General features: G+C 47.3%; 1 protein-coding gene across 3 annotated transcripts in view; it reads right to left on the reverse strand.

The window, feature by feature from the left end:
* Nucleotides 1–26,508, reverse strand: part of SLC24A3 (solute carrier family 24 member 3) — a 458,948-nt gene that overhangs the window by 413,584 nt on the left and 18,856 nt on the right. The window contains exons 2-3 of one of the 3 annotated variants that reach the window (XM_070589502.1): nt 7,944–7,994; nt 5,121–5,534 (exon numbers count right to left, since the gene is read on the reverse strand). The exons of 1 other annotated variant lie outside the window; for it this stretch is intronic. Coding sequence is in view for 1 of the 2 variants with exons in the window: in XM_008517773.2 (XP_008515995.2) it covers nt 7,944–7,950 (7 nt within the window). In the remaining variant the exon portion in view is untranslated. The remainder of the gene's footprint in view (nt 1–5,120; nt 5,535–7,943; nt 7,995–26,508) is intronic. One more of the 3 variants, XM_008517773.2, reaches the window with a different exon arrangement.

Consider the following 26,508-nt stretch of genomic DNA (forward strand, 5'->3'; position numbering starts at 1 on the left):
TCTGAGTGTTCACTGCACCGTTCTTTCCACATTTCTGCAAGGTTGAATGTTTTCATATAATGTGTTGGGGGAGAAGTGTTGCAGAAGGTCCCAGCAGTATGTGAATATTAATAACATCCCCCTTATAGTATCTGAGAGTGATCTAAAAAAGATTATTGCTATGTGGCTGAATCCAAGTGTACAAGAAACCCCTCCAGACAGGGTGGTCCCCATGGCTGCTGTGTGATCACACCTCCGCTGGTTCCCAAGCATGACGGGGCGCTGCCGCGCAGCACTGCTCTGCTCCCAAGACCATATCCTCTATGTCTGAAAGGCCTTGGGCCCTGCACTGCCAGCAGCAGGGTGAAGTGGCACTGAAACCATGGGCAAGTGCATTACAAACACAGTCGTTGAGAGGAGAATCTCCGGGTGCTGTCCGGCGGGCAGAAGCAGCCCATTCCAGAACCAAGGCCCGCGAATGCCAGAGCCTTCGTCCTGAGGCACCCGCGTGTTCGAGGCAGCACATCCAATGCCTTGTCACCTCTCAAGCTGCCCACCCGTTTCCTTTCCTCTTCCAGAACCATAGTCTGACTTATGTTCCCATTGCAGGGGTTTGGAGGGCTGCCCCTCAGGAGCAAAGCCATGTCTGCAATACGTCCTCTCCTGGGACAGTCATGACATAACTCAGCTCAAAGGCAAATTATCTTCAAGCAGCTCTATCTTCAGTCCCACCCCCGGATAGCACTATTACCAGAAAATTTACCTGACTCGCATTTAACTGTGAAACAGGCCCTGTCTCTGTGCTAATGTTACAATGGGAATGTTCTGGTGAAACGGCACTTTTCTTTGGTGAGTTATTGCCAGGACGAGAAGGGGCCTCCAAGTGATCAACTTAGTGTCCCACGAACCACTGTGATCTCTGAAGACACGAGCATGGTCACATTTTCAGTCTCTTGTGCTTTATGGCCCTGTGCGAGCTCCGTGCCTGCTTCTTCTTCTCCGGAGATCTCTGGAAAGCTCACGCTCGCTCAGAGGAAAAGCTATAGGAAAGTGTTCACTCCTATATCTTCCTCATCATTACTGTTTCTATGACTAATTCTCTGTGAATATGACTATTATTGCAAAAGAACCCCAGGAACTAAAGAAGTTTGCTTTTGCCTTGTTCCCTAAAGAAATGTTAAAAGTGGCTTTTACGGAAAGCCCTGGGTTCTCTGTGCCCTTGCCAAACTTTAAATGGACGAGAAAGCTCACGATGCAGGAAGCAGCCAGTGAGGATGTGAAACGACAGCTGGTGGGAACAGGTGGGCCTGGGGGGCCAGCCTCCAGGAGCTTGCAGCTGGGCCTCCCCAAGACTGTGAACACTTGGCCCAGTTGTTTAAATGAAAACTGGTAAAAGGAGAGGTAACCGAGTTTAGGAACAGCACTCCAAACAGGGCCTACCCAAGTGCAGGTGCTGGAGAATGCGGAGGTTGGCCAGGGCTCGTGGCCCCAGGCAAGAAGGCGGGTGGAAGGAGCAAAGGAGAAAGACTGCCTCACAGGGGAAATACAAGCCAGATCCAGGGGCTTTTCTTTTTTAACAGACCCGGACAATTCCCAGTTCTTGCAGGAGTCAGGTCCTGCACAAGGCGATGCACCTTGCACTTCTGAATGTCCCCACAGCTCCCAGCAAACTGCAGGAAAGAGAACGGGCATTGGATGAAGTCCCGGAGGACTAAAGCAAAAAGAGGCTTCTCGAGATGTCTTCAGCCCTCCCTGGGGGCGAGATGGCGGCCAAGGTTTGTGTTTTGACATTGAGCCTTTTGGGGATTAAAAGACACCTCAAGGTCTCCAACTGGGCCATTAGGATGTGAGGAATCCAGGCACCAGGCTGGCCAGGCTCCTGCTAAGCCCTTTTGCCACCAGGGATTTCCTGCCTGCTCCTCTGGGCAGTGGCGGTCCTGCCATCAACCTTCCAAGAGGAGGATGGATTGAGGAAACCGTTGTTCAGGCTAGGACTGTAAATTTTTTAAAGACAGGCCTGTCCACAGTTACAGATGGCTCTGGGTGGCTCTTGCGGGCAGGAGAAAGTGACAGTCCCAGCTCTCGGGTTCACCTTATGTGACTCTGAGCTTCCTTCCAGGATTTCTCTTTAAAAACCTATTTTTGAAAATGATTTAAAAAAAGACCCAAAGGAACTTTTTTCAAGTTGGGCTTTAGCCATGGTGCCAGATGAGTCATCAGAAGTCCAAACCTGGGGATCGTTTCGTGGAAGAATATAATTCTGGAACTAGGAAGGTCCTTCGAGACTGTGCAGCACAGTGCAGTCCAACAGAAATGCACTGTGAGCCATGTGTGCAATTTCATATTTTCTTGCAGACACATTAAAAAGGTAAAATGCAACAGGTGAAATTGCTTTTAATAATCTATTTTACTTAACCCGATACATCCAAAATATTATCATTTTGCCACGTAATAAATACAAAAACTATTTTATCACCTTTTTTGATATATATTACATATCATAAAATTCACTCATTTAAAGAATACAATTAAACGGTTTTTAGTGTGTTTACAGAATTGTGCAACCATCATCATAATCTAATGTTAGAATATTTTCCTTACCCCAAAAAGACACCTTGCACCCATGAGCAGTCACTCTCCATCACCCCCTTGCTCAGCTCTAGGCAACCACTAGTCTGCTTTCCGTCTCTATAGATTTGCCTACTCTGGACATTTCATATCAATGGAATCCAGCAGCAGGGAGTCTCTGGGCACTGGCTTCTCTGACTTGGCGTAATGCTTTCAAGGTTCATCCATGTTGCAGCACACATCAATACTTCATTCCCTTTAATTGCTGAATAATATTCCACGGTGTGGATAAAAATGATTAATAAACTTGTTTACATTCTTTTTTTTTTGCACTAAGCCTTCAAAGACCATTACATATTTTCCACGTACAGCACATCTCAATTGGATGAGCCATATTTCAAGTGCTCAGTGGCCACATGCAGCTCAAGGCTCCAATATTAGTACAGATCTAGTGATCTCCCTTTAGGAAACTAAACAAAGCTCTGGAAGGACAATTACCTGCCTATGGTCACATGCCAGTCAGTGGCTACAACTGAGCTCCAACGCAAGTGTTTCTGGGCCCATCTAATGGCACTATGCTTCCTCCTAACCCATGCTTTGGGCCACAAGGAGGGGATAAAGATGAAAAACCAGCAGGTTAGACAGACACCCACGGAAGTCCACTCTTCTTCTTCAACAACACTCCAAACCTGGTCAGCCATCATTCTGTTTTCTACCAGGGCACAGGCCCAGTGGAACAAGGGGTAGGCAGCAAGCCACAATCACCCTAAAAAAGCACCTCTCAGGGCCAGCCCGGTGGTGTAGTGGTTAAGTTCACGCACTCCGCTTTGGCAGGCTGTGGTTTGCAGGTTCAGCTCTCAGGCGTGGCCCTATGCACCGCTCATCAAGCCACGCTGTGGTGACGTCCCATGTACAAAATAGAGGAAGACTGGCACAGATGTTAGCTCAAGAACAAGCTTCCTCACCAAAAACAAATAAAAAAATTGCACCTCTCCACCCTCCAGATGAACTGACTCCCAACAGCAGCAGCTACCGAAAGGCAACAAAGGTGAAGCTGACGGGGAACCATGAATAAGCCACTCAACTCCCCTGAGATCCCCCTGACGGAGGGATAATGCATACATCCCCTACTTTATGGGGTTCTTGTGAGAGAAGATGCACACATTTCTGGGGAGGAGAGGCCTGTTGGGTTAATGAGAGTCAATGAACTTCCATCTCCTGTAAATAATGTTGCTGCTGGAGCCCCACCCAGTGAATCAAAGGCATTTGCTACATGTGGGAAAAGGCAGGTGGATCCTTTCTTCTGTATATAGTATGGTAATAATAATAACAGCAAATACTTCTATGGCAGTTATGGATCAGATAGTCTTCTAAGTGGTTTACAGACAACAGCTTTAATTCTCACAACTCTGGGTGGGAGGTATCATCATTGTTATTATTATTTGTAGTTAAAGACGAAAAGCATATGGCACTGAGAGGTTAAGTAACATTCAAGATCACAGAGCCAGGAAGCAGCACAGCGGTCATTTGGACCCAGGCAGTCTGGCTCCAGAATCCAGGTTCCTGACCACCATGCTGCCCTTGAGAAGCATGGAACATCCAAGGATCCCACGGTTCCACCTCCTCCTTGATGGACCCCTCAGCCTCCCCGGCTCATGTAGCATGATCTCTGGATTCGTGCCTCCCAGCCCCAGAGAACATTTGTGGCCACACTGCCTAGATTTCCCATGCTAGAGGCATGAGTCAGGGGGACCAAAAAAGAAAAATTTCTTCCTTTTTCTTATGAGTTATTATTACTTGTCATCACGCTTGTTGTACGAGCCACAAGGGTCTTGACTTATTAAATTGGAAAGAAAGCTGCTGAGTTTGTTGCTGAGGAATGAAAGACTCCATAACCCTTGGATTCATTGCTTTTTCCCCAAAGCCATGCCCCCACCCCAACCTGGCTGCCCAAAATGCACTCAGAAATCCTGGCCTGAGTCAGCAAGCAGCCGAGTGAGTACAGGGAAGGCAGTTTCCCCTCAGTCCAATGTTCTCTCCCAGGCTTCACTCGCTGAAGATGAAGTGGGGTCCCTAAGATCTGTTTGGGAGCCCCCTGCGGCACCTGGGGTGACTGTGCAGAGGCAGCCAGTGCTGGTATCCAGTCAGGAGATGAAGGATAGCAGGCTGCCCGGCAATGTCACCCTGTAGGAGGAGCACGCTGGGATGGCAAAGGCCAGAAGTCACAATCTGGCTGTAGATTGGCACAGACATGTTTAGTTTGTTCATTTAGTGTTACAAAAGCTCCCCAATTTCATATAAAAAGCCAGATTTCTAGCCTCTCTTCAAAAACCAGAAGACCTGGCAAAATGGGCCTAAATTCCTGCCATGTGGACACTTAGGAGAGCACCTGCTCCCCTTTGGACAAGGAAAGCTCCCTTGCCCTCACCACAGTCCTAACCACTTCCTACTGTCTCTCACCAGGCCCTCTGGCATAGACACAGAACATGCACACTGGACCGGCCACGGGAGAAGGACAGTGAGGCCCCAGCCTACCATTCACCATGTTCTTTCCTGTTAAGCCACATTCATACCTCACTTGGAGCTGTGGTTGGCCTGCATCCCTCCTTTTCTGTGACACCTTCCCTCTCTGCACTGGAGTCCGTTTTCTTCTTTGCCTTCCCACTTCTGGGCTGTTCTTGTTCACATTTAATTCTGGAATGTCAGATCTTGCGTTTCTCTCACACATAAATACCTTGTTTCTCCATCCACTTCAGAAGCTCTTTGAGGAAAGGAACATTTCATACACTTCTCTTGGCTCCTTTTCCTGACAAACTGGGTTGGGCACATAGTAGGTCCTCAACAAGGGTGATGTGGCATGAGTAGGAAAGCCTGATGGGGAATGCAGAGAGGACCAAGGGCAGGGAGGTGCAACTGCCCACAGCTCCTTGCTGGTCAAACCCGTGCCAAGACCTTGGAAGGCCACAGAGAATGTACAGACGTGGTTCCTACAGGAAAGACACCGATGACTCAAAATTAATAGCCATGAAATAATTAGAGAAGTGGATGCCAGACTACATGGCTTACAGGTCTGAGAAGTCCAGAGGATGCCGACACGACTGCTCAGAAGAGCTTAGGCCCCAAGGGTAGCAGTGCAGCTGTGCCAGGGTGACGCCTGGCAGGGATTCATGAGTATGTGCCACACACGCCTTCATCAGACCCTGGAGCCTGAAACAATTTCATGCCTCTCCTGTAGTGAAAACACCTTAAAAATGACTCCTAAAACCAGCAGTGGCAGGTCACTTACACTCAATATGCTGGATCACTGACTGAAATTTCCAGGACACAACCAGGGCCCTGTGACATCAGTACGGACCCCCAGGGTATGTGAAGCTTCAGCTCTGTCCCCCTCCCTCAGTTACTCCTATAGGAAAGGGCAAGTGAGCCCACGGACCATGGGGGCCAATGCTGGGATGCCTTCTATAACCAAGACCATTCTGTCTGCTGCCTGGGGGCGGATTAGGACCAGCACTACTGCCTAAGCCCGTGGGAAGACCAAGCATCTAGGAATTGCTCCAGATGTTTCCACATGACTTTGCTTCACTCCAAGAGGCAAAGTACCTATTGCATAATTCTATAAATCTAAATGCACATGCAGCTCCTACCACGAGATTGTGAAATCAAGTACCACCTCTTCTGTGTATCTCTTCAGAGGGTAACACAGAGCTATCAACATATTAACTCTAAACACACACTGACCCCTCCCCGCTATAGGAGGCGCTGTTGGAGGATCCAAAGAAGTTTATCATGGGCGCTCTGCAAGAAAAATTGCTGAATAAGAAATGTAGACTCGTTCTCCGCTCAGTTTAGATGTCCAGAGAGACAAAGCCTAGTACAAAAGAATGTACTAAGACAACTCAAGGGAAGCTGCAAGGGGTGCTAGAAAATGTGCCCCCCATTCTAATTTTAGGCTTCTTTTTTTTTCAGCTAAGAGAGGTAGGAAGGGGAAAGAGCACAGTTTTTGAGGATCTGCCTATTGGAAAAGATGAGATTGAACCACTCCGTCAGCTAGCTGATTTCAACAGATGACAGTAATGATTAAAATCAGCCGTCTGGGTTAATTAGCACCTATTACCAAAAATATATCATTACCCTGTCACCAAGAGCGCTTTTTCTTCTTTGGTGGCAAAGATTTTGCTACTTGCAAATTCAGGGACCTCCCAAAGCGAAGGGTCTCTTCAACACAAAGGTCATCTGAGTTCACCCTGCCTTGGATCTGCCCCTTCCCCGGGTGAAAGACTGTTTGGCTCCATTTCAAAGCTAGTTATTTTGACCGCAACGCTCTTCCGCCTTCAGTCCATGGCTGTCTGGGGTAATATTCGCTCTGGCTGACGTGGCCTGCTGTGTCAAGAGGAACAATGCTTGCCCCAGATCGTTGTAAAAGATAACGAGGAATTTATTAGGAGCACTCTGTGTTGTCTTCGATGGAATCAACCACCACCATAAATTTCAAATCCACACTGCTGGGCTGCAACCACTAAGAATGTAGCCTCGCCACAGAGAAAGGCCATTTGGGCTCTGTACATCCCATGGCATTAGGCGTTCAAAATATAAAGAGTCTGGGTGCCTTTCTAAAACGAGGGGGGTAGGATCAGCTTAATTTTCTGCCCATCATCTGGGAAAATCACCCGTCAGCAGCCAGCTAGAGCCACTGCTGGAGCAGCCCTGCTCCAAGCCCACAGTCCCCGTGTGAGTGTCCCCAGCACAGCGCCCTGCTCCCAGCTTCTCCACCCCAGTGCCTGCATCTGCCTGAGGGCTTTCTCCAGCACCAGCGGAGGCTGGTCAGCACAGAAGCAACTGAGAAACATAGAGGACTCAATTCTGGGGGAGGGGAGGAACGTGAGCAGCCCTCCAGCAGGAGGGGAACTGGATATGGTGGACAAACGCTCCAGCTGCCTGCCGTGGAGGCACATTCCACACGGTCTCTCAGAGATCTAGGGTTCACCCCCGCTGCCCACAGCAGCATTCTGCTTAAGAAGGCACCTTTGTAGGCCCTTCCCCCTACTTTGTCTCCCTTTCCTCATTCCCTCTCTTGGAGGAAGTCCTGCATCACCTCCTGTGCCCAAGGCCTTGTCTGAGGGTCTGCTTTTAAGGAAACTCAAACCAAGACACAGGCTAAACAGACAAGATTTAAATTCGTAATTGTTTTTCTTCCTGTCTGTGGCTTACTCCACAGGGAACACTTTAGCTCTCTCTTAGTATCCCAAATATAGAAAGAGTGGACACAGGGAAAATGCTAGAAGGAGGGAGGGACATCTCTGACCCTATAGTAGTGAGTGGCCAAACTGGCTGGAGAGCTGCCCGCCAGCAGCTGTACCAGTGCCTCCCTAGCCCAGACATCCCTCAAATCTCTTTACCTTTCATTTAGGGGGTGAGATGGAGTTTCCTCTCTGAGCACCATTCAGCATCTTCATGGGCAGCAGCATGGAATAAGGCAGGAAAAATAAATAGGTTATCAATTAGTGATGTCTGTAATGGGACCAGGATTAGAAAGTGGTGGCCAGTATGCCAGACATTTATGATCATTTCTATATGGAAAAGCATAAGGACTGTGGAATCAGATAAACTCAAAACTCAAAATTCAACTTAACACTTAAGATCTTAGGCATTTTAATTTGCCTGGCTAGACCTCAGGTTCCTCAACTGTACAAACGCAGATAATGGTTCCTATCCCAGAAGGCTATTATGAGGACTGTGTTCCGTCAAAGTTCCTGGCACACTCCTACCTCCATAAGCATTTGGTTTCCTTCACCACTGGGAGCCAGAGAGCTGTTTTATAAAAACTGTTTTGGATTTCTTAAGCAAATACATTATTTGCCAAAACTACTTAATGTATTTAATGGCAAAGAATCTCAAAAGGATTAAAAATTTTTTTAAAGCTCTAAGATCATGAACCTCTCCCTCTGGCCACATCTCTCTTCTGGGTGAAGTAGTTTTTCAGTGGAATTTAACCCTCCAGGCAAAGACATCTGATTCTAAACAAACCATACCACACCCTTTTGAGTACGGTAGCCATAATTCCCAGGTCAATTAAAAACCCTGAAGAAAGAAGATGCTGAGAAATGTGACTGGCTTTGATGACACATGGTTTGAATAATTAACTAGCAACTATGCAAGTTTAGACTGTGTTCATTAGTTGATTGCTCTATTTAGAAAAGGGACCGTCCCATCTGGCACGCCAAGATGCAGCCCATATCCCAACGTCAGGAACCTGAGGCTCCCGACAGCGTGTGCATCCCGGCAATCGACATAGTGGAAACTTGTGCAAGTGAGAAGTCACTTTAAAACCTTGTGCAAATGGTATAAGTGGTGGTTTGGAAAATATGCTGGAATATTAGCTGCCAAAAACCAAAAATGAGAGCAATTTAAGGCACATTCAGTTGCCAGCAAACATGCCAGAGCCTAGCACGGCACCCAGCACAGACAGATACGGAGCACATAACTGTCGAATGACTTAATGAACGCTGACCTCTGCACGGATCCACTGCACACTCAGCACGGTCACAAGATAACATCTGAGAACCACAAATAGGAAAGGTGGGCTTTGGGTCAGACAAGGGACCAGAGACACAGATCGAGGGGTTGATGTGTCTCTCTCCCGAGGAATAACCTCCTGAGCATGCTGAGTATGGGCCGTCTTCGCTTTGCACAGTTCTGAGAGCCACTAATTTCACGTGCCACAATTCAGTTGAGTAACACCAATGCCCCAAGAAAACAGTTCAAGTTTCTGTTACCGCGACATATTAACCGTGAGGAATTGCTAAAAGTACACACTCCACTGCGAGCTCTTCGGTCCGCCATCCCTGTGCAAATGACATGCACATCATGATCAGCGACCAACACATCAAAATGTTTCCAAAGTCTGTCACAGCTGGTCACTGCATCACTGGCTCCGTCCACCACAGACTACAAATCATGTGGTTGTGTTGCCCCGTTGTCTCCCAGTGACAAACCCATGTGACATTCTACAAGATGGATAATCAAAAGAAGGAACTGGCCAAAAAGATGAAAGTGCAGCAAAGAAATGCAAAGCGGTAACACTTTGGGGAGCTGTGAATAGAGTGTGAATGGAGTCAGAGAGGAAATTCCTACAAGGGGATGCCCCGTCGCTGCTCCAGAGTAGAGGTACGCAGCCAGAGGAGCTCAGCAAAGGCAAACTTAGCACAAAGAAAGTGATTGTGACAAAACGCATGAAGACATCCTGGAGGAAGTGACGCCAGCAAAAATCTTCACGCTAAAGGAACTCTTGGGAGATACTTCACAGCACGGAAGCTGCAAAAGAGAAAACGTTGGAAGCTGATCCAAAGTGAGAAAGTAGTAGGACAACTTGCCCAGGCCAAGAAAAGATGCTCCGTCCATTCTCCAAGCACTATCTAAACTACTCCCGGAAAGTTTTTTACAAAGAAATGAAACACTTCAATTCTCAATATCTCTGATGTTTTAAATAAGAGTACTAACTAAATATTAGTTTAACCGTTTTTCATTTCGCTACGCATTAGTAACCAATTAACGACATGACAAAAAACTTCAAAGTTGACAAAACCATCATAATTTTTCTGAGTATTAAGATTGCTTTGCACGATATCAGCTAGGATGTTTACCATTCTCCACAACCATGGCAGGATTAAAAGACAGTCAGGCACACACAACTCTCTCTAAAATAGAAGCCCATAAAGAAGACGTGTAATAAAACTTTGCCTAAAGGCTGGTCCTGATCCCTGGCTCCAATAAATAGGCAAGATGCCAGCAATATGGTCAATTTTCTTGAAGCCCTTTTTTTTTTCCTATTTCTGGGACTGTGCAGTGCTCCCAAACAAAACTGGACTGACAAACAAGAAACAAAATCACCCAGTGCAGGTACAGAGCTTCACCATGACGAAGTATCGTGCGGGAAGGTAGCTCCTCCGCAGAACGCTCTCCACTCACTAAGGTCCATGAGACGCTCACCACCCATTCTACAGAGGAGAAAACAGCCTGAGAGCAAGGAAGCACTAAGCCCACAGCACACAACTGAGCACGAGCAACCCAGAACAGTGCCGAACAACAGAAACAAAATGTCTACAAATGCAACCCACAAATGCAACAAATTTTCCAGTATTCTCATTAAGAAAGTAAAAAATAACAGTGAAATTAATTTTAATAGTTCATTTTAATGTACCCACTATATCAAAAGTATTATCATTACAACACAAAGTCAATATAAAATTATTAGTGAGATATTCACATTCCGTTGAACTAAGTCTTCCAAATCTGGTGGGTGCTTTTCCCTCACAGCACATCTCAAGCCCACATTTCAAGCGCTCGGCTGGCCGTGTGTGGCCCTTGGCTACCATGCTGGACAGGACTGGGAACTGCTCTCTGCCTCCAGGAATGAAAGTTTTAGTGGCTATGGGCCTCCTACTTTCATCCACAAAATTATTACCTCGGCAATTAGACCCTTCCCTCCTGAACAGTGTCCAAGTAGGTCACAGATCTCCGCAAAGAGCTGAAGACATTTCAGAAATGGGATTTAAATTTTTTTCTTTTAGTCAAAAAACTATTAAACCAAGCAACTGAGGAAGTAACTCTGGCGAGGATGGGTAGGAGGTTGGGTATAAAGACGTACAAGGAATGGTTTCCGTACCCAAGTAGGAAGGTTGCCTGATCAGGGAAGGTCCCACAGAGGGAGATGGTACCTGAGTGGGGTCATTGGCTTTGCTTTCTAAGTGATATATATTTTTCCATCTATGTGACTGATGTGTAGATATGGAATTGATTTTCTTGTGTGGTCATTAGAGCCGCATCCCTTGTTTACTGAGATGGGCGAATGCCACCAGGGAAGATGCAGCAGTCAGAGCCAGGGTGCTCCTTGGGTATTCAGCTTTCTCTTTACTCACAGCTCCACTGAGATCTCAGACTTCCTAGGAGGTTCCACTTGGCTATGACATTACCCAGCATTTCCTGTTGTTTTGGATCAGGAGGATTTTCAAGTTACCTTGTCTTCTGGACATCGCACAGCAGCCACAACGACCTTTGAAAAGGCTTATCTGGTCATGTCATCCCCCTCCTGCTTAAAACCCTTCAAAGACTCCCCTCTGGGGCTGGCCCGGTGGGGCAGCAGTTAAGTTCGCACGTTCCGCTTCTCGGTGGCCCAGGGTTCACCAGTTCAGATCCCGGCTGCGGACATGGCACCACTTGGCAAAAGCCATGCTGTGGCAGGCGTCCCACGTATAAAGTAGAGGAAGATGGGCATGGATGTTAGCTCAGGGCCAGGCTTCCTCAGCAAAAAGAGGAGGATTGGCAGTAATTAGCCTAGGGCTAATCTTCCTCCAAAAAAAAAAAAAAAGACTCCTCTCTGCTCTGAGGATAGCCACCTAAATTCTTTACTTTCCCCCCAGCCTTAATGAGATATAACTGACACAGAACATTGTGTAAGTTTAAGCCATACAACGTGATGGTTTGATACGTGTATATATTGCAAAATGATTACCACGATAAGATTAGTTAACAGCTCCATCACCTCACATAATCACCTTTTTTAAATGTGTGTGGTGACAACATTTAAGGTCAACTCTCACAGCAACTTTGAAGACGTAATACAGTACTGTCAACCACACTCACCATACCGTACCTTAGATCCCCAGGGCTTATTCCTCTTATAACTGGAGGTTTGTACCCTTTGACCAGCATCTCCCCATCTCCCCCTCCCCCAAGCTCTTGGTGACCACCACTCTACTCTGTTTCTATAAGTTCAGCTTTCTGAGATTCTACATATAAGTGAGATCATACAGTATCTGTCTTTCTCTGACTTGTTTCATTTAGCACAATGCCCTCAAGGTCCACCCATGTAGACACCTGAATTCTTACCGCAATTTAACATCAGCCTGCCCCTGCCTTCTCCTACCCCTGGCTCATCCCTCCTTGCTCTGCCCCTCACTCACTTCACCGCAGCATGAGTCTTTCACCCTCAGTCTCTCCAATCACCACGCATCCGATCACCTCCAGGACTCAGTAAACACTAGGCTCCTCGCCTGATAAACTCACCCCTCCACGTCGCCTGTACGTATTTAGTGCCTGCTCCCTCAGCAATTACCTCCTTAGAGAAGTCCTGTCTGGCCCTCTGGCCCTCCAGACTAATTTAGGGTTTCCCATTACGTGCTCTTACGGCACTTTCTTCTAGCACTTACCTCCGGTCACGGCTATATACTTAATGGTGTGAGTATCCAACTGATGCCTGTTCTCTCAGCAGACTGAGTGCTGGAACCCTAACAGCTGGGTGAGGGCCTGGGTGATGGGACCCACTCACAAGGCACTAACGGAGCACTGACTGAGTTAAGATTAATGCAGAAGTTACAGCAATGACTCAGCAATGAAGGGATGAAGGCCTGGATTATGGTGCAACAAGCGAATAAAAGGAAAAGTCAGATAAGAGAGACATTGGGAAGAAAGAATTGATAGTGTCTGATAAATGGATGGGAGAATAAGTTCAAAAAAGAGCTACAATTCATTCGAAGAAATTTGATCCTTTGCATTTTGGACATACTGAGTATGAAGTGTAAGAATATTCAGGTGGAAATATCCAGTGGCAGGTGGAAATGCTGTGGCATTCCACAGCAGAACAAAGGTCATAATCATCTGAACAGAGGTAGGAGCTGATTCTCCGGACAAGGATGTAGTGTCCACGGGGAGGTGACTGGGAGAGAGGAGCACAGTGCCAGGGGCGCCATCCTAGGAACAAATGGAAAGAGGGTAGAGGGGGCTACAAAAGAGACAGAGAATAGCCCCAGCAATGAAAAACAGGGACCAGAGAAGGTCAAGGAAAGAAAGGATGCTTTTCCAACAGGAGAGGCAGGCCAGCAATGTCAAGGGCTACCGGAGAGTCAAGAAGGAATATTTTCACAATGAACCAGAAAAGGCTCTGTTACATTAAATTCTGCCATAAGTTCCCTAGTCCTTCCATTTTTCATAATAATTACACATCTTTTTAGGATAAACTTCAGAAAGGCAGACAAGATAGGAAGCATCTAGGATTTGGGGTCCTTTTGAACTGTGAAAAATGTTGGCTTCAATTAAGTTACATTAAAGTTTTCAGAGATTAAAAATTAATGCATGAAGAAATTACCAATTTTTTTTTCAGGAACTGTGTTCTGGAATTATCTAGATGTTTGTGCAAATGTGCTTTCCCCCCACTTCCCATCCCCCACCCCACAACAGCTGTGCTTTGGAACCTTCTATGTTGTTTGAGCCAATTCATCTCCGGTTCACAGATTCACTATTCCAATGTTATTCACAGACCCAATATCTTATACATCATATACATAAATCCTATAAATCCTACTTTCTACTCTTTAATATAGGTCCTGGGAAACTACACAGGGTAAGTTCAGTAATTCTCTTCCAAAATAACTCTTCAAGTTATTTGGAGAGTAGTAACTGCTTTAGTATCATAAAAACAGACATAAAGCATCTCACAATAAAAAAAAAAAAACACTTTCATCAATGCTCCTTATATATTAAAAAGGACAAAGGCACTTTCAGAACAAGTTGAACGCTTAAAATAGTTGACTCTACTAAGAAGAATATAGGGAAAAATTTGCACTTTAATAGAAAACTAAGCATCGTCTAGCACACACCTTTCCAGGTTGTCTGATTCTAAATTTTCATTGCCTTTGAGCTATTTTACAATTCTGTAAATTGATAGTAATGCAAAATAATTATTATCTACGCATGCAAATTTTCTTCAGTAGGTTCAATTGACTTCTCTCCCCTACTGTGGAAGCCTCTATTTGCACATTCATTTCAATATTCCTGATCTATAAATAAGTCTGTCCTTTGGATTCTCCTTTGCAATGTTTGTCACATTACCAGTCTCCTCATCCATAATGACTTAAATAAAATCTTTATCATGTGTTCATTTTATATCCGTATGAGAGCTAAGATTTACCATTTCTGAAAATTATTATTTAACGAGGAGTGAGGGAACTTGCCCCATGAATTTAGAGAAAATCGAAAACTGACCTGTACTTTCAGAACACCGAAACGTGCAGAAAATAAATGTCAGCTGCAGCCCTAGCTCCTTACAGCACAGTCTTGGGAAAAGAGTGAAGAATTGCTCCTTCCCACAGCCCAGACCTCTATGGTCCAAACCCAATCTATATGGGACATCTCAAACACAACACCAGCAAAAGTGACCTCACCCCACACCTACCTGTTGACTCAATGAAAGTGAATGAATGGAGCTGAAACACCCACAAATACTGGGGTTTTTATTTACTCCCATTAGGGCCAAGCAGACTGGCTCCAGATTAAGCCACTACCCCTCCCTCTGAGTTGTAAACTCATCTTCCTCTTGGATCTGGGGCTCCTGCATACCCATTCCCACTCCCACAGGTCACCTCCCCTCCTCCACCTTTTCCAGGAAATCTTTGAGTTATTATTCTCAAAACCTAAAACTCGCTCTTGAGATGAAAGTCTATGATGGGGATCCAACGGCATCAAGGCACAGAGAGACACGATTAAACCAATCGCCTCTTCAGAAGCACCAGTCTAGGGACCTTGAAGAGATAACTGGGTCAATCAGAAGGAGCCTTTCAGAACTTGCGGCCCGGTGGGATCAAGTTCACTTATTATTCAGCATTTCTAAAGCCCTTAACATTCATTGCTCAGTAGCCTTTTGCCACAGAGACAAAAAGCAGCCATTCTGCCGTAGAATGAGCCCCACTGTGATGGGGATGCTCACTCACTATTCGTCACAACCGCCCTCAAGGAGAGTTAAGTGTGCCGAAAGCTCTGAACCCACAGCCACCACCACGAGTCTGGAAGGAGCACCTTAGCAAAGAAGGGACAGAGCTGAAAATGCCACTCTCTCCACAAGCACCACCCACACAGCCCAGTGGAAGCGCTCATTATAAATCATTGTTACTGGCCCCGCCCCGTGGCTGAGTGGTTAAGTTAACGCACTCTGCTTTGGCGGCCCAGGGATCTGCGGGTTCAGATCCGGGTCGTGGACCTAGCACTGCTCATTCAGGCCATGCTGAGGTGGCGTCCCACATAGCACAACCAGAGGCACTCACAAGTAGAATATACAACTATGTACTGGGGCGCTTCAGGGAGAAGAAGGAAAAAAAGAAAAGATTCCCAATAGATGTTAGCTCAGGTGCCAATCTTTAAAAAATCAATCGATCAATCAATCATTGTTATCTACTCATCAATGCTGGCCCTGGGTAACTCCCTACGCACACTCAGTAAATTGACTTATGAGGACTTTTTCAATTTTTTGGAATTCGGACCCAGTATGCTTGCCCCCACCAGAGTGACACCAGGTGAGATCTCCTGACCAACACCTCCGCCTCAAGAATGGAGAAATGGAGAAATGGCTCCTGAATGGGAGCCAGCCCATCCTGAGAAAAGGTCCCCGGCCTGAGAGGGGAGGCGTGGAGGTGGTGGAGCCGACAGCACAGACCTGGGGTTCTGGTGTACCTGAGGGAGCTTCCAAGCCCCGCTTGGCATCAGCACTGCGGCTGGCGCCCGAGAGCACGTAGACTAAGCAAGAATGCGTGGCTGAGCAAAAATGCCAACAAAAACTCACCTTTCACAGGTCTCAGACAGCAGTGCCTCCCCAAACATCTCAAGCCCTGCAAACCGTCTGGTCCTCGCAGCCACACCTCCCTCTGGAGCCCAGCTTTGCCACATGCATAGTCTTCTCCGATCCAGGTGGTTTGCTTTCCCAAACCTACTGCAAGGTCCTAGCAGGGCCACACACACTTTTCCAAATGGCATGATCCAGGCTGCCAGGTCCAGAGAGGCCCTGGTTACAGGGACAGGGCTGGGAGAGTGGTGGCCCATCACTGGCCAGGCCCACAGGCGGTACAGCACTCGCTTGCTGGTGCCCACCCACATCCCCTTCACCTCTCAGGCACCACCCTAGCTGCTGTGAGCACGGCTGCTCATGGCTCTCACCTGCCCCCTTCTCCAGAGCAGCTGCTTGCCTGGCAGGTCACCGTGCCCCCATGCCAGGGGCCAGTGAGTGGCTGACTGAGGGTACAAACAGCAGACTCTTTGCTCCCAGACAGGACCAACTCTGGGATGTAGTTGTGTCTGCCTATGGGGTCAGCTGACCCCAGCAGAGACTACACCCCAGCTTAGCCCTCATCCTCAGCCTATTCTGCTTTATCCTGCTTCCCTCCCTCAATAACTCACTTGCACAGGAGTCAGGCTCTGCCAACCAGAGGGGAGACCCTGTAGAAGGAGGTTTATGATTCCTCATTCATTTGCTCCTGCCCAAGAAGGGTGAGTTACTGCAGGTAGCGCCTATGCTGGCTCCCCTGGTCTCCCTGAGCCTGTCTGCTCATTCGCACACGCGTGGTTCAGCCCACCCTGAACAGAGAGTTACTGTCCCTGGAGCTCCCACCAACCCAGAATTGGGAAAGTGCTGGAAAGACTCTGCTTTTACGATGCACACACACATTTCAGTCACCCCTTGTCTAGCGGTAGGACAATGTGGTGCTGAAGATCTGCATGCTATTTCAAAATAACAGAACCCTCAGGTCTACTCCAATTAAGGCTGTGACGGCTAATGGAAATGCCAGCAGCCTCTGCTTTCAGCTGCAATTATATAAACTCAGGTGGCCGCACCAGTTATTGCAGGGTGACCAAAAGGCCAGAAAGCCCTCGTATGGGTCTTTGATGATTTTCAGGAGAAAATGAACAGATCAATGCTTTATTAATATGGCTTTATGGGTCAACAGAATCTTCTAAGATGTTGGATGAATGGAAGAAAATAATAAAAGGGGACATTAAAAACCACCATTTTCCTACCTCACTAAACTGATTGTCTCTACCAGGTCCTTGGCAGGGGGCAGAGAAGATGGAGGATGGCCTCAAATTGTTCTTCTCCCACCTCAGGGCCCACCGTGCCCCTCAGAGACTAAGGAGCAGGCAGCTTCCCAGCCCTGGGTTTTGTAGTGGTCAAGGAGGGAGGGCTGCGCCTGGCCAAGGGCAGAGAGGGGCTGGAGAGGGCAACATAAAATTCCGCCAGGCTGACTTGGCCACTTGCCTTCGCTTTGTGTGTTCACTCCCAGCCAAAGTGGCACCCCGTTGTGTCCAAGGCCCCTAGACCAGCGCCAAGGACCCCCAGCTTATATCCAGTCGGCTTCCTCACAGATGCCTCCACTCCACCAGCTCCCAGGAGGCACAGCCATCGTGACAGAGTCTCTAGGGGTCCTGGGCTGATAGCAGAAGCCTCAGGGTCTGGTTGAGAGCTGGGTCTCTGTAGAAGTCCCCGGGCACGGGACCCCACATGTGGAAACAGTCACCCAAGGTGCAGCCTCCACTCTCAGAGAAACTCCCCCAAACAGGTGCCACACGGAGGGTTGAGGACGGCAGGCAGATGAGCGCCTAGACCCGTGGCCCTCCACTCCAAGCTGTGGGATCTCGGGGCACATCCCCGAGCCGGGGAGAAGCTGGCGGTGCGATCCCCAGTCACAGGAGGCGCCGGCTAGAAAGGCAAGGTGCTCTTTAGAAAACACTCTGCCCTGTTATTTTTATCTGAGGGGCTCTGGGTTGTTTCTGCCCATCTGCTTACTCCATGCCTGGCATGCTGCGAACACCGAAAGCAGAGCAGGAAAGCGAGGGCAGGCTGTCTCTCCCAGGCCTCCTCAGACACACGAATTTTGGGAAGATTTGTTCTTACTGGTTTTTTTTTCTTAAATAAGGTTTTCTCTGAAGAGCTCCAGTTATTGTGATCATACTTCCTCCTGTACAATTAACACTTCTCTGTGCTGTGATGCCTCTGACTGTATCACTACCTCAGGAGTTGGTCCTCCCACACATGCAGGGGGGTGTGTGTGTGCTGTGTGTGCTGGGTGAGGGATGGGAATACAGCTCCTTTTGGGAGATGTTCTCAGAGAAGAAAGAAAAGAGACGTCTATGAAGAAGAGGAGGAGAAAGTAGGGGAGGAGGGAGTAAGACGGAGGAGGAGTAGAAGAAGATCAGTAATAGTAATAATAATTGTTGTTGTTGTTGTTGTTTCAGCCCAGAGAGGTCAAGGTGTGTGCCTCTGGTGTGTCTCTTGTGTGGCCCAACACCAGATTGTAGGGGCCCAACACCAAACAAGGGTAAGGGAGCTATGGTGCCAGCCACTTCTCCACCCCAAAAGTTTGGACTCTCTTGGCTATGGTTTTCCCATGAAACCTTTCAATCCAACAGATGTGACCATGAAGTTCATGCTCAATGATCTGCTTTGCTTTAAAATCCAAGTTATACTTTAAATAAGTACACCCACTTCAGGAAACTATTTATTAGGATCTACGAAAGCCGAGCATAGGCATATCCTAAGACCCAGAGATTCCATGCTGGGGCACAGAGGTAATCAAAATGCACACATGTGATCACAGAAACACATGTATGAGAATGTTCTGGACAGCATGACTCATGATAGGCAAAGACTGGAAATTACTCAAATGTCCATCAATTCTCACAATAAAATACTAAATGGGAATATTAATGAATAATCTATCACCAGTCAAAATGATGTAGACAGATTTCACAGCCATAATATTCAGCAAAAGAACAGATACACAGGTCACACTGAAATAAGACACAAAAACAGGCAAAACTAATCCATGCTGAAAGAAGCAAGGACAGTGGTCACTCTTGGGTGATGGTGACTAGAAACGGCTGTGAGGGGCTTCAGGGGTACAGGTCCTGCTCTGTTTCTTGATCTGGCAGCTGCTGCTTAATTTGTGAAAATTCATCAAGCTATACACTTACAGGAGATATACTATGTACATATAAAATTCAAAAAAGTTCTTGAAAGTAATAAAATGAACCATATTCTCCCTGCACTGAAACCATCCTTGTCATTTCCTATTTGGGCTGAAAACAGAAAAGGCAGCAGGAAAATGGGAGAGGGGCTTAGGCTCTTGAAGTGAAATCAGCAAAAGCAAGTCTCAGGCCCAGGCTTAAATCAGGAGAGGTGAGGCTGGGAGGGACAGTGAGGTGGGGGTTTGGCGAGAAGGAGACTACATCAGAGTCCCATGTGAGTGCTGTGTGATCCACACCTCTCCACTCTGCCTAATTTCCTCTCACGAGGGCAAATCTCAATTCAATTGAACTCAGCCACACATTGATGCTCATGCCATCAACATCCCATTCAAATTACGATGAGTGTGTACTGATGTGACACAGAACCAGAGATCAGGGTACCACAAAAGGAGAATGCGTGAGGGGATGAATTTGCACCCCAAATTCCAGCATGGCCCTGCTAGTTTTCAGATGCCTCAGAGAGACTGGAGCCAAGCTGAGCTGTGTGTGACGTGTTAGAAGTTGAACCCCACAGAGCACAGACTCTCGTGACTTTAAAGGGACCACACGCCAGGCCTCCGCATAAGGTAATTCTCACGAAATCCCTTACAGGATGACTTACAGATGGTAAAGCCCGAGAAAGCAGGCAGCTGAGGCAGGAGAGGAGCAGACGGTTCTGTTGGCTAACCAAATCCTGACCACTCTATCCATCACAGAACCCTAACCCACGACTGCCTGGCCAGCAACAGCAGGCACTACAATCCCGTCCCACATCAAATCCTTCCACCCCAGAAAAACTTTGCTTTGGGAGGGAAAGGAAAAAGAATGAACATCTGCAGCTCCTAAAACCTGGATGGTCTCTAAACTCAAAATTTAGAGAATCCTCCTGAAAGGAGGCCCAATGTGATCACTGGCCTCCAGTGTTCACAAGGACTGAGCGTGTCAGATGTTCATTGCGTGGCCATAATTTCTCATCATCATCATTTCTGGCTGAGTGCTATATAACTAATATTACTTTTTAAAGGTAATTGTAGGATTTAGAGGTGTCTTAAGTCTGGACAGTTCCCTGGGGAATAACAGCCTAGCTCAACTATTAAAATAAAAAAACCGTAAGATTTATAAACAAACCTGCAGGCACTGAGCTATGAACATCCATCCCCAAGGAACCTCCACTCCCTCCTTTCCCACATATCCGTCCCTGTCTGTCTGTGGGTCTTCTGTCACATCTGCTGGCCTTGCAATATCCCTCTGATGCTCATTTTATGTGTTTTTTTTTTCTTATCTAAAACCATTGTGGGGGTGGAGTATAAAAGCATACAATGAAATATGGGCCGGCCTATTGCCTCTCTAGGGAGGAATGGAGAGGCCGAGCTTCCACAGGCATGAGCTGCTGGCTTCCTGTGAGTTATTCTGCGGTCATAACTCACATCACTCACTATCCACACCCACATCCACCCTGAGTCTCAGCACTGTCCTGAATCACAGTGGACACCTGGTCTCCGAAGCCTGTCCTAGGGAGTTTTCTGTAGCACTTATTTTACACCAGCCACAACACTGTTCCTAGACACTCATGCTGGTTTGGATGCTGAACAAAGCCACAGACCCTGGTTCCTGGATCAGCTTCTCCAGGGCGGGCGGCCTCCAAAATAACCTGTCCTCTGTTCAAGGAAAGCAGGCCAGGGAACAGAGCCAAAAGGCCTGGGGGGTGTTTCATCTGAGGTCAACTGGGCAATGCTTTCTCCATATGCGAATGGAAACTCATTATTCATTCATTCAACAGTTACTCAGTCAACTCTTCTCTCTGCAGAGCAGCTCACTATGCAGGGATGTGAAGGCATTTGCCATCCAGAACCCAGCTGAAGAGAGGCCAGCGTGAAACGGTGAACAACTGATCTGGTGATCCCACTGCTTGGTGTCACCTAGAGAAACTACTCTCACACACAGGCACAGGAGCGTGTGCAAGAAAGTTCAACTCCAGCATTGTTTGTGATGGGGAAAGAAATGAAAACAACTCAAATGTCCAACACGACGGGAAGAGCTAAAAAGCAAAATGGTCTCTGATATATCCATATGAATGAGTCAGAACAGTGAGGAAAACAGGCCACACCAGGTATTTGAAATGGGGGAATTTAACATCGGGAATTGGCTGTACAGGTGACAGAGTAGTTCAGAGGCGGAATGGGCTGGTGGGGCAACCCAGAGATCAGCAACAGCAGGAAGCTGGTAGCATCCCTAGGGTGGAAAGGGCAAAGGGAAAAGGGGATGTTACCAGAGCTCGGGAGCCAGGCCATGAAGGGAGAGCCTTCCAGAACGAATGCAGTCATGGCCAGGGAGGCTGCCTAAAGTAGAGTAGGGGGAGGGGAGAGGAAGTGAGGGGGAGGGGAAGGAGAGGCCCCTCTTTCTCAACCCTTCCTGCACTTCCTTTGGACAAACCTGCCTAGAAGTCAGAGAATAAAAGAGCTGGGGTAGGTAGCTCCCTGTGATAACAGCAGAGCAGGGGAAGGGTGAGGGGTGCATGAGAGGGTGCACAGGATATCGTGGGATGCTATTTTGGCTTTAAAAAGAAGGAACTAGATCGATCTCTAACATACATTATCGAATGAGAATAAGCAAGATACAGAATGAAATACACAGACTGATACCATCTAAGCACAATGAAATGCTACATGTTCACTATGGATAAATAAAAATGTATATAAACAGGGACACGCCCAACTGGTTATGGTGTGGCTTCTGGACAGGGCCATAGATGTCAGAGATAGGACCAGGGTGTTCAAAGAGGACATTAGCATTATCTGTGACGTCTTAAATTTTCACAGGCAGGAAGCAACCCATGAATTACTTTGGTAATAGCAATTAATTTAAAAAGGTGAATGCATGAGCCACCTCTGGTGTGTGTTGCAACCAAACCCTGCCAGCCAGAGCTGGGCTCTCCTTCGCGAAGACTCCCATGGCTATTTTTAAGGGCACTTCACATGTGGCATAAGCACCTATTATGACCCAGTGAACTCTAGGTGCCTCCACGAGGAACTGTGTCTTATTTAGCTCCAGGTGGTACCAACAGAGAGTGGCTCGCCAGTAAAAGTCAGCTGAATTACATCAAATTACATTATGGATAAGTTCAAAAAAAAGAAAAGTTCACCATTAGATGGAGTAAAGAGTCAAGGACGAAGGAGTTGACTTAGGCCTTGAAAGGAGGGTCACATTAAATGTTTGAGAGTCTGTCCTAAAATGAACACTGAACTAATGTTGAGAGAATGAGCGAGGCTGTCCCTTCGTTTTGTTTATCAGCCAGTGTTCACCCAGTTAAATTCACTGAAATCCACATGCTGCCTGACCCTAGAAGCTATGGAATTGGCTCTCCATCTCCAAAGTAGGCTAAAGCCAAATTCTGGAAGCTTAAAGTGCAGGCTTCAGGATTCGGTCTTACTTTATGTTATAGACTGAATGTGTCCTCCAAGTTCATAAGCTGAACTCATAATCCCCAAGGTGACCATATTAGGAGTGATTAGGTCATGATGGTGGAGTCCTCATGAACGGGATTAGTGCCCTTATAAAAGAGACCCCAGAGAGCTCCCTTGCCCTTTCCACCATGTGAGGACACAAGGAGAAGACGACCACCCATGAACCAGTAGGCAGCCCTCACCAGACACCAAATCTGCCCATGCCTTGATCTTGCACTTCCCAGCCTCCAGAACTATGAGAAATAAACATCTGTGGTTTTAGCCACTCAGTCTATAGTATTCGTGCTTTAGCAGCGTGAGCTGACTGAGACACTTTGTAAGTAACGGGAAAAAGGGAAATACTAATGGATGTCCAGCTCGATCCAGTGCAACATGCTGGAACAGTCAGCAGGAAGGGGGCTGAGGGCTGGGAGGCCAGGTAAGCAAGGAGCCAGAAAGTGAGGTATGAGGTGACAAGAACCTGGACCTGAGGGTAGACAAGGCGAGAGAAAAGACAAGGAGCACTGTGAAGGAAGAAGGTACAGAGATCCAGGTGCTGGATGCTGGTGTAACGAAGACACAGGAATCCAGGATGCTCAGCTATCACACCTGGAGGCACCAAACAGGAAAGGACCCTGGTTTAGGAGGTAAGTCCATGAGTTTTGTTTTAGAAACATTCACACTTGGAGAAGAAGGCAGCGCACCTTAGTGAAAACAAATACCTCCCTTGCACCTCACAGGGACCCAGGCCACTGCTGGTCCATATAGCACCTCTGTACCAACTGGAGAGAGTATACCCCCCACCTCCGCCGTGGGTGCACAGATAGGGAAGGCGAGAGGATAGCACCTTTATGCAAATTTGCAAAAGGCAGCCCTTCCTCTCAGCAGCTGCAGCTCCATGCCAGGGTCTCGGCCCCATTCACACCTAGGCTGGACATCCACATGAAGGGCATGGCTGTGCCTAAGTGGCTGTCGAGGTTTAAAGGATAATAGAGGACGTAAGAAATAAATACCAGTAAGTATTCCTTGAGTAGAAAATAGTCAGAAGAGTAGGCACATTCACTGCTCAGCAGCAGCTAATTCAGCGTGAGTTTACAGTGAGGACACAACTCCACCAGCTGTGCCACCCAATCCCAGGCAAGTGCCACCTCAGGCTGGAAAAACAGAGAAACCTCACCACACCCTCTTCTGGGAAGGGATAACTGTAACAGGTGTGAGAGTGTGTGTGTGTGTGTGTGTGTGTGTGTGTGTGGCATGGCACCCACACTAATAAATGTCTATATTTACGGTGCTGTGGTTAACCCTTCCAGAAATGACTGGTAACGAGAACCACTGCACCTCTTCTAAGCTCAGGCAGACTCTCCAGGAAGAGCCCCCTGAGAGCACCTGCCAGCCGCAGGCCTCGGCGCCATCCTCTAGGCCAAGAAGCAGAGGGCTGGGTGCTGGTCTGTCACCACAGGACTAGGAACAAAGCCAAGTGCCAGACATCAAAATAAATACAGCGAAATAGAAATGGCAGAGATAGCACAGGTGTTTCTCCTCACGGGCCTCACAGAAGCCACCCCTGTCCCCTGCCTCATTGCTTGGTAGCACACCAAGGCTCTGCCCTCCCAGCGCTCTCATGCACCTGCAGCTCCCTCCAAAGTCAGCAAAGGTGCCATTCTTGGGTGACCGAGAGGAGCCAAGCTTGGGGTAGAAAGGAGGATGAGTGCCACCCCATGAGGAAAGGAAGTCCATCCTCCTTTCTACCCCAAGATCATCTGCATTCTCCTGTCAACACTGTTCGGCCCCCAACAGAGCAGCAGCAGCGTCATAAGTTGGCATTTCAAGTACAGCCCATTAGGTGTGTTGGAAGCACAGTCACTCAAAGGGCAAACCATACACTTGGGGTTTGTTCATGTGCAGAGGGCAGAATCATCGCCTGCCTGCTGCCACGGCTGTAACACGCTTCTCAGACTTCGTTCACATGCAATAAGAGACCACGTCAGAACAAAGTTTCCTGGCTCCCATCCCCAAAGATGCCAATTCCAGAGGCTGGGGTGGGGCCCATGACTGTGCACGTCTAGCATGCTCACAGGGTGAGCCAGGTGATACCCATGCTACTGATCCAAAGATCTCACTTTGAAAATCCCTGGCTTCTACAAGCAAAAATTTATGACATGCAGAGGAAACTCATCGAGCCGCGCCATCTCAATCGCTCTGTGAAACTAACAGAAAATCACATCTACAAGAGTAATTCTCGTGAAATAAAAGTGAATAATGGGGGTTGGCCTGGGGGCGCAGCGGTTAAATGTGCATGTTCTACTTCAGTGGCCCGGGGTTTGCCCATTCGGATCCCGGGTGCGGACATGGCACCACTTGACAAGCCATGCTGTGATAGGCGTCCCATATATAAGGTAGAGGAAGATGGGCACGGATGTTAGCTCAGGGCCAGTCTTCCTCAGTAAAAAGAGGAGGATTGGCAGCAGATGTTAGCTCAGGGCTAATCTTCCTCAATAAATAAATAAATAAATAAATAAATAAATAAAAATAAGCAAATAATGATTCAGGGCATGCTCAGAAGCAAAACTATATTGGCCTAGCTGTAAATTAGCCTTAGAAGAAAGTGTATTTCTAACATCTTCCAGGAGGCTGGCGATTTAAAATTAATGATAAAATTAGAGATTTACTGTTATCAACGTAAAGGCAGTTTAGTGTAAGTGCTCACACTTTACAGATGAGGAAACTGAGAACAAAAGTAAACAGGCAGGTTAGCAGCAGGAGTGGGGTGAACCTGTCCCCAGACTCACTGCCCAGCACGCCTCTTCTGGACAATACGAGCCAAGTTTCCTGTCCGTGAATGTTCTCATGGCAGAAACTATAAAGACGCAGGAGGATGGTGACGTTTTACTGTCCTTCGCAGCAGAACAATACAGATCAGTCCTGCACAATATCAACATAAAAGATTTCATTCCTGTTGTCTCCTAAAGTAAACTCTTATTCTGTGCTGATACTCAGAATGTTCATTGGAAAAGAGTGCTCCCAGACAAACACACCTCTTCTCTTCCTCCCTCCTTCTTTCCTTCCTACTCTGCTTCCCAATGGACTCAAAAATCATTGAAAAGCAAACACAAGGCGAAAGAGCCATCAAAGGACACTACGGCACCCCAGAAGCCTACAGGAGCATCCCTTCCCAGGCAGGACACGACATGTCCATCTGTGGTTTTCTTGGCTCAAGATTAAAAGATGATGTTCTTGCCATCCTCGGCAAAACAGCTGTCCAGATGTGCCTTGGAAAGCACATCCTTCTCCTCCCAGGAACAGAGCTGTTGTTTGTAACTCAGGTCACTGCTGGCTTCTACAACCAGAGGGAGCCTGGGGAGATACCCTCCCCCACCACCAGACTTCTCATTGCTCTTACGAAACTGAGTCAACGGTTAAAATTGTGTTTTTCCTTCTTATTTTGTCATCAGAGGCACAGCCAGCGTGTAGGAAAACCAAAGCACTGTCAAGAAGAGAAGAAAAACAAAACGTCTATTTAAAAAAGTGAAGGTCATCACACGACCTATTTTAAGGAGATGCCTTCTCTGATACTCATAACCCTCTTGATTCGTTTTCCAAATTAGTATTTCCTCTTTGCCATCACTGTCCCATTAACACTTTGCTTTTGCCTCCACTTCTGGGGATTTCTGATGAGGAACAATTTTAGGTAGAAGTC

The sequence above is a fragment of the Equus przewalskii genome, chromosome 21 (genome assembly GCF_037783145.1).
Source record: "Equus przewalskii isolate Varuska chromosome 21, EquPr2, whole genome shotgun sequence".
In the NCBI taxonomy this organism is placed as follows: Eukaryota; Metazoa; Chordata; class Mammalia; order Perissodactyla; family Equidae; genus Equus; species Equus przewalskii.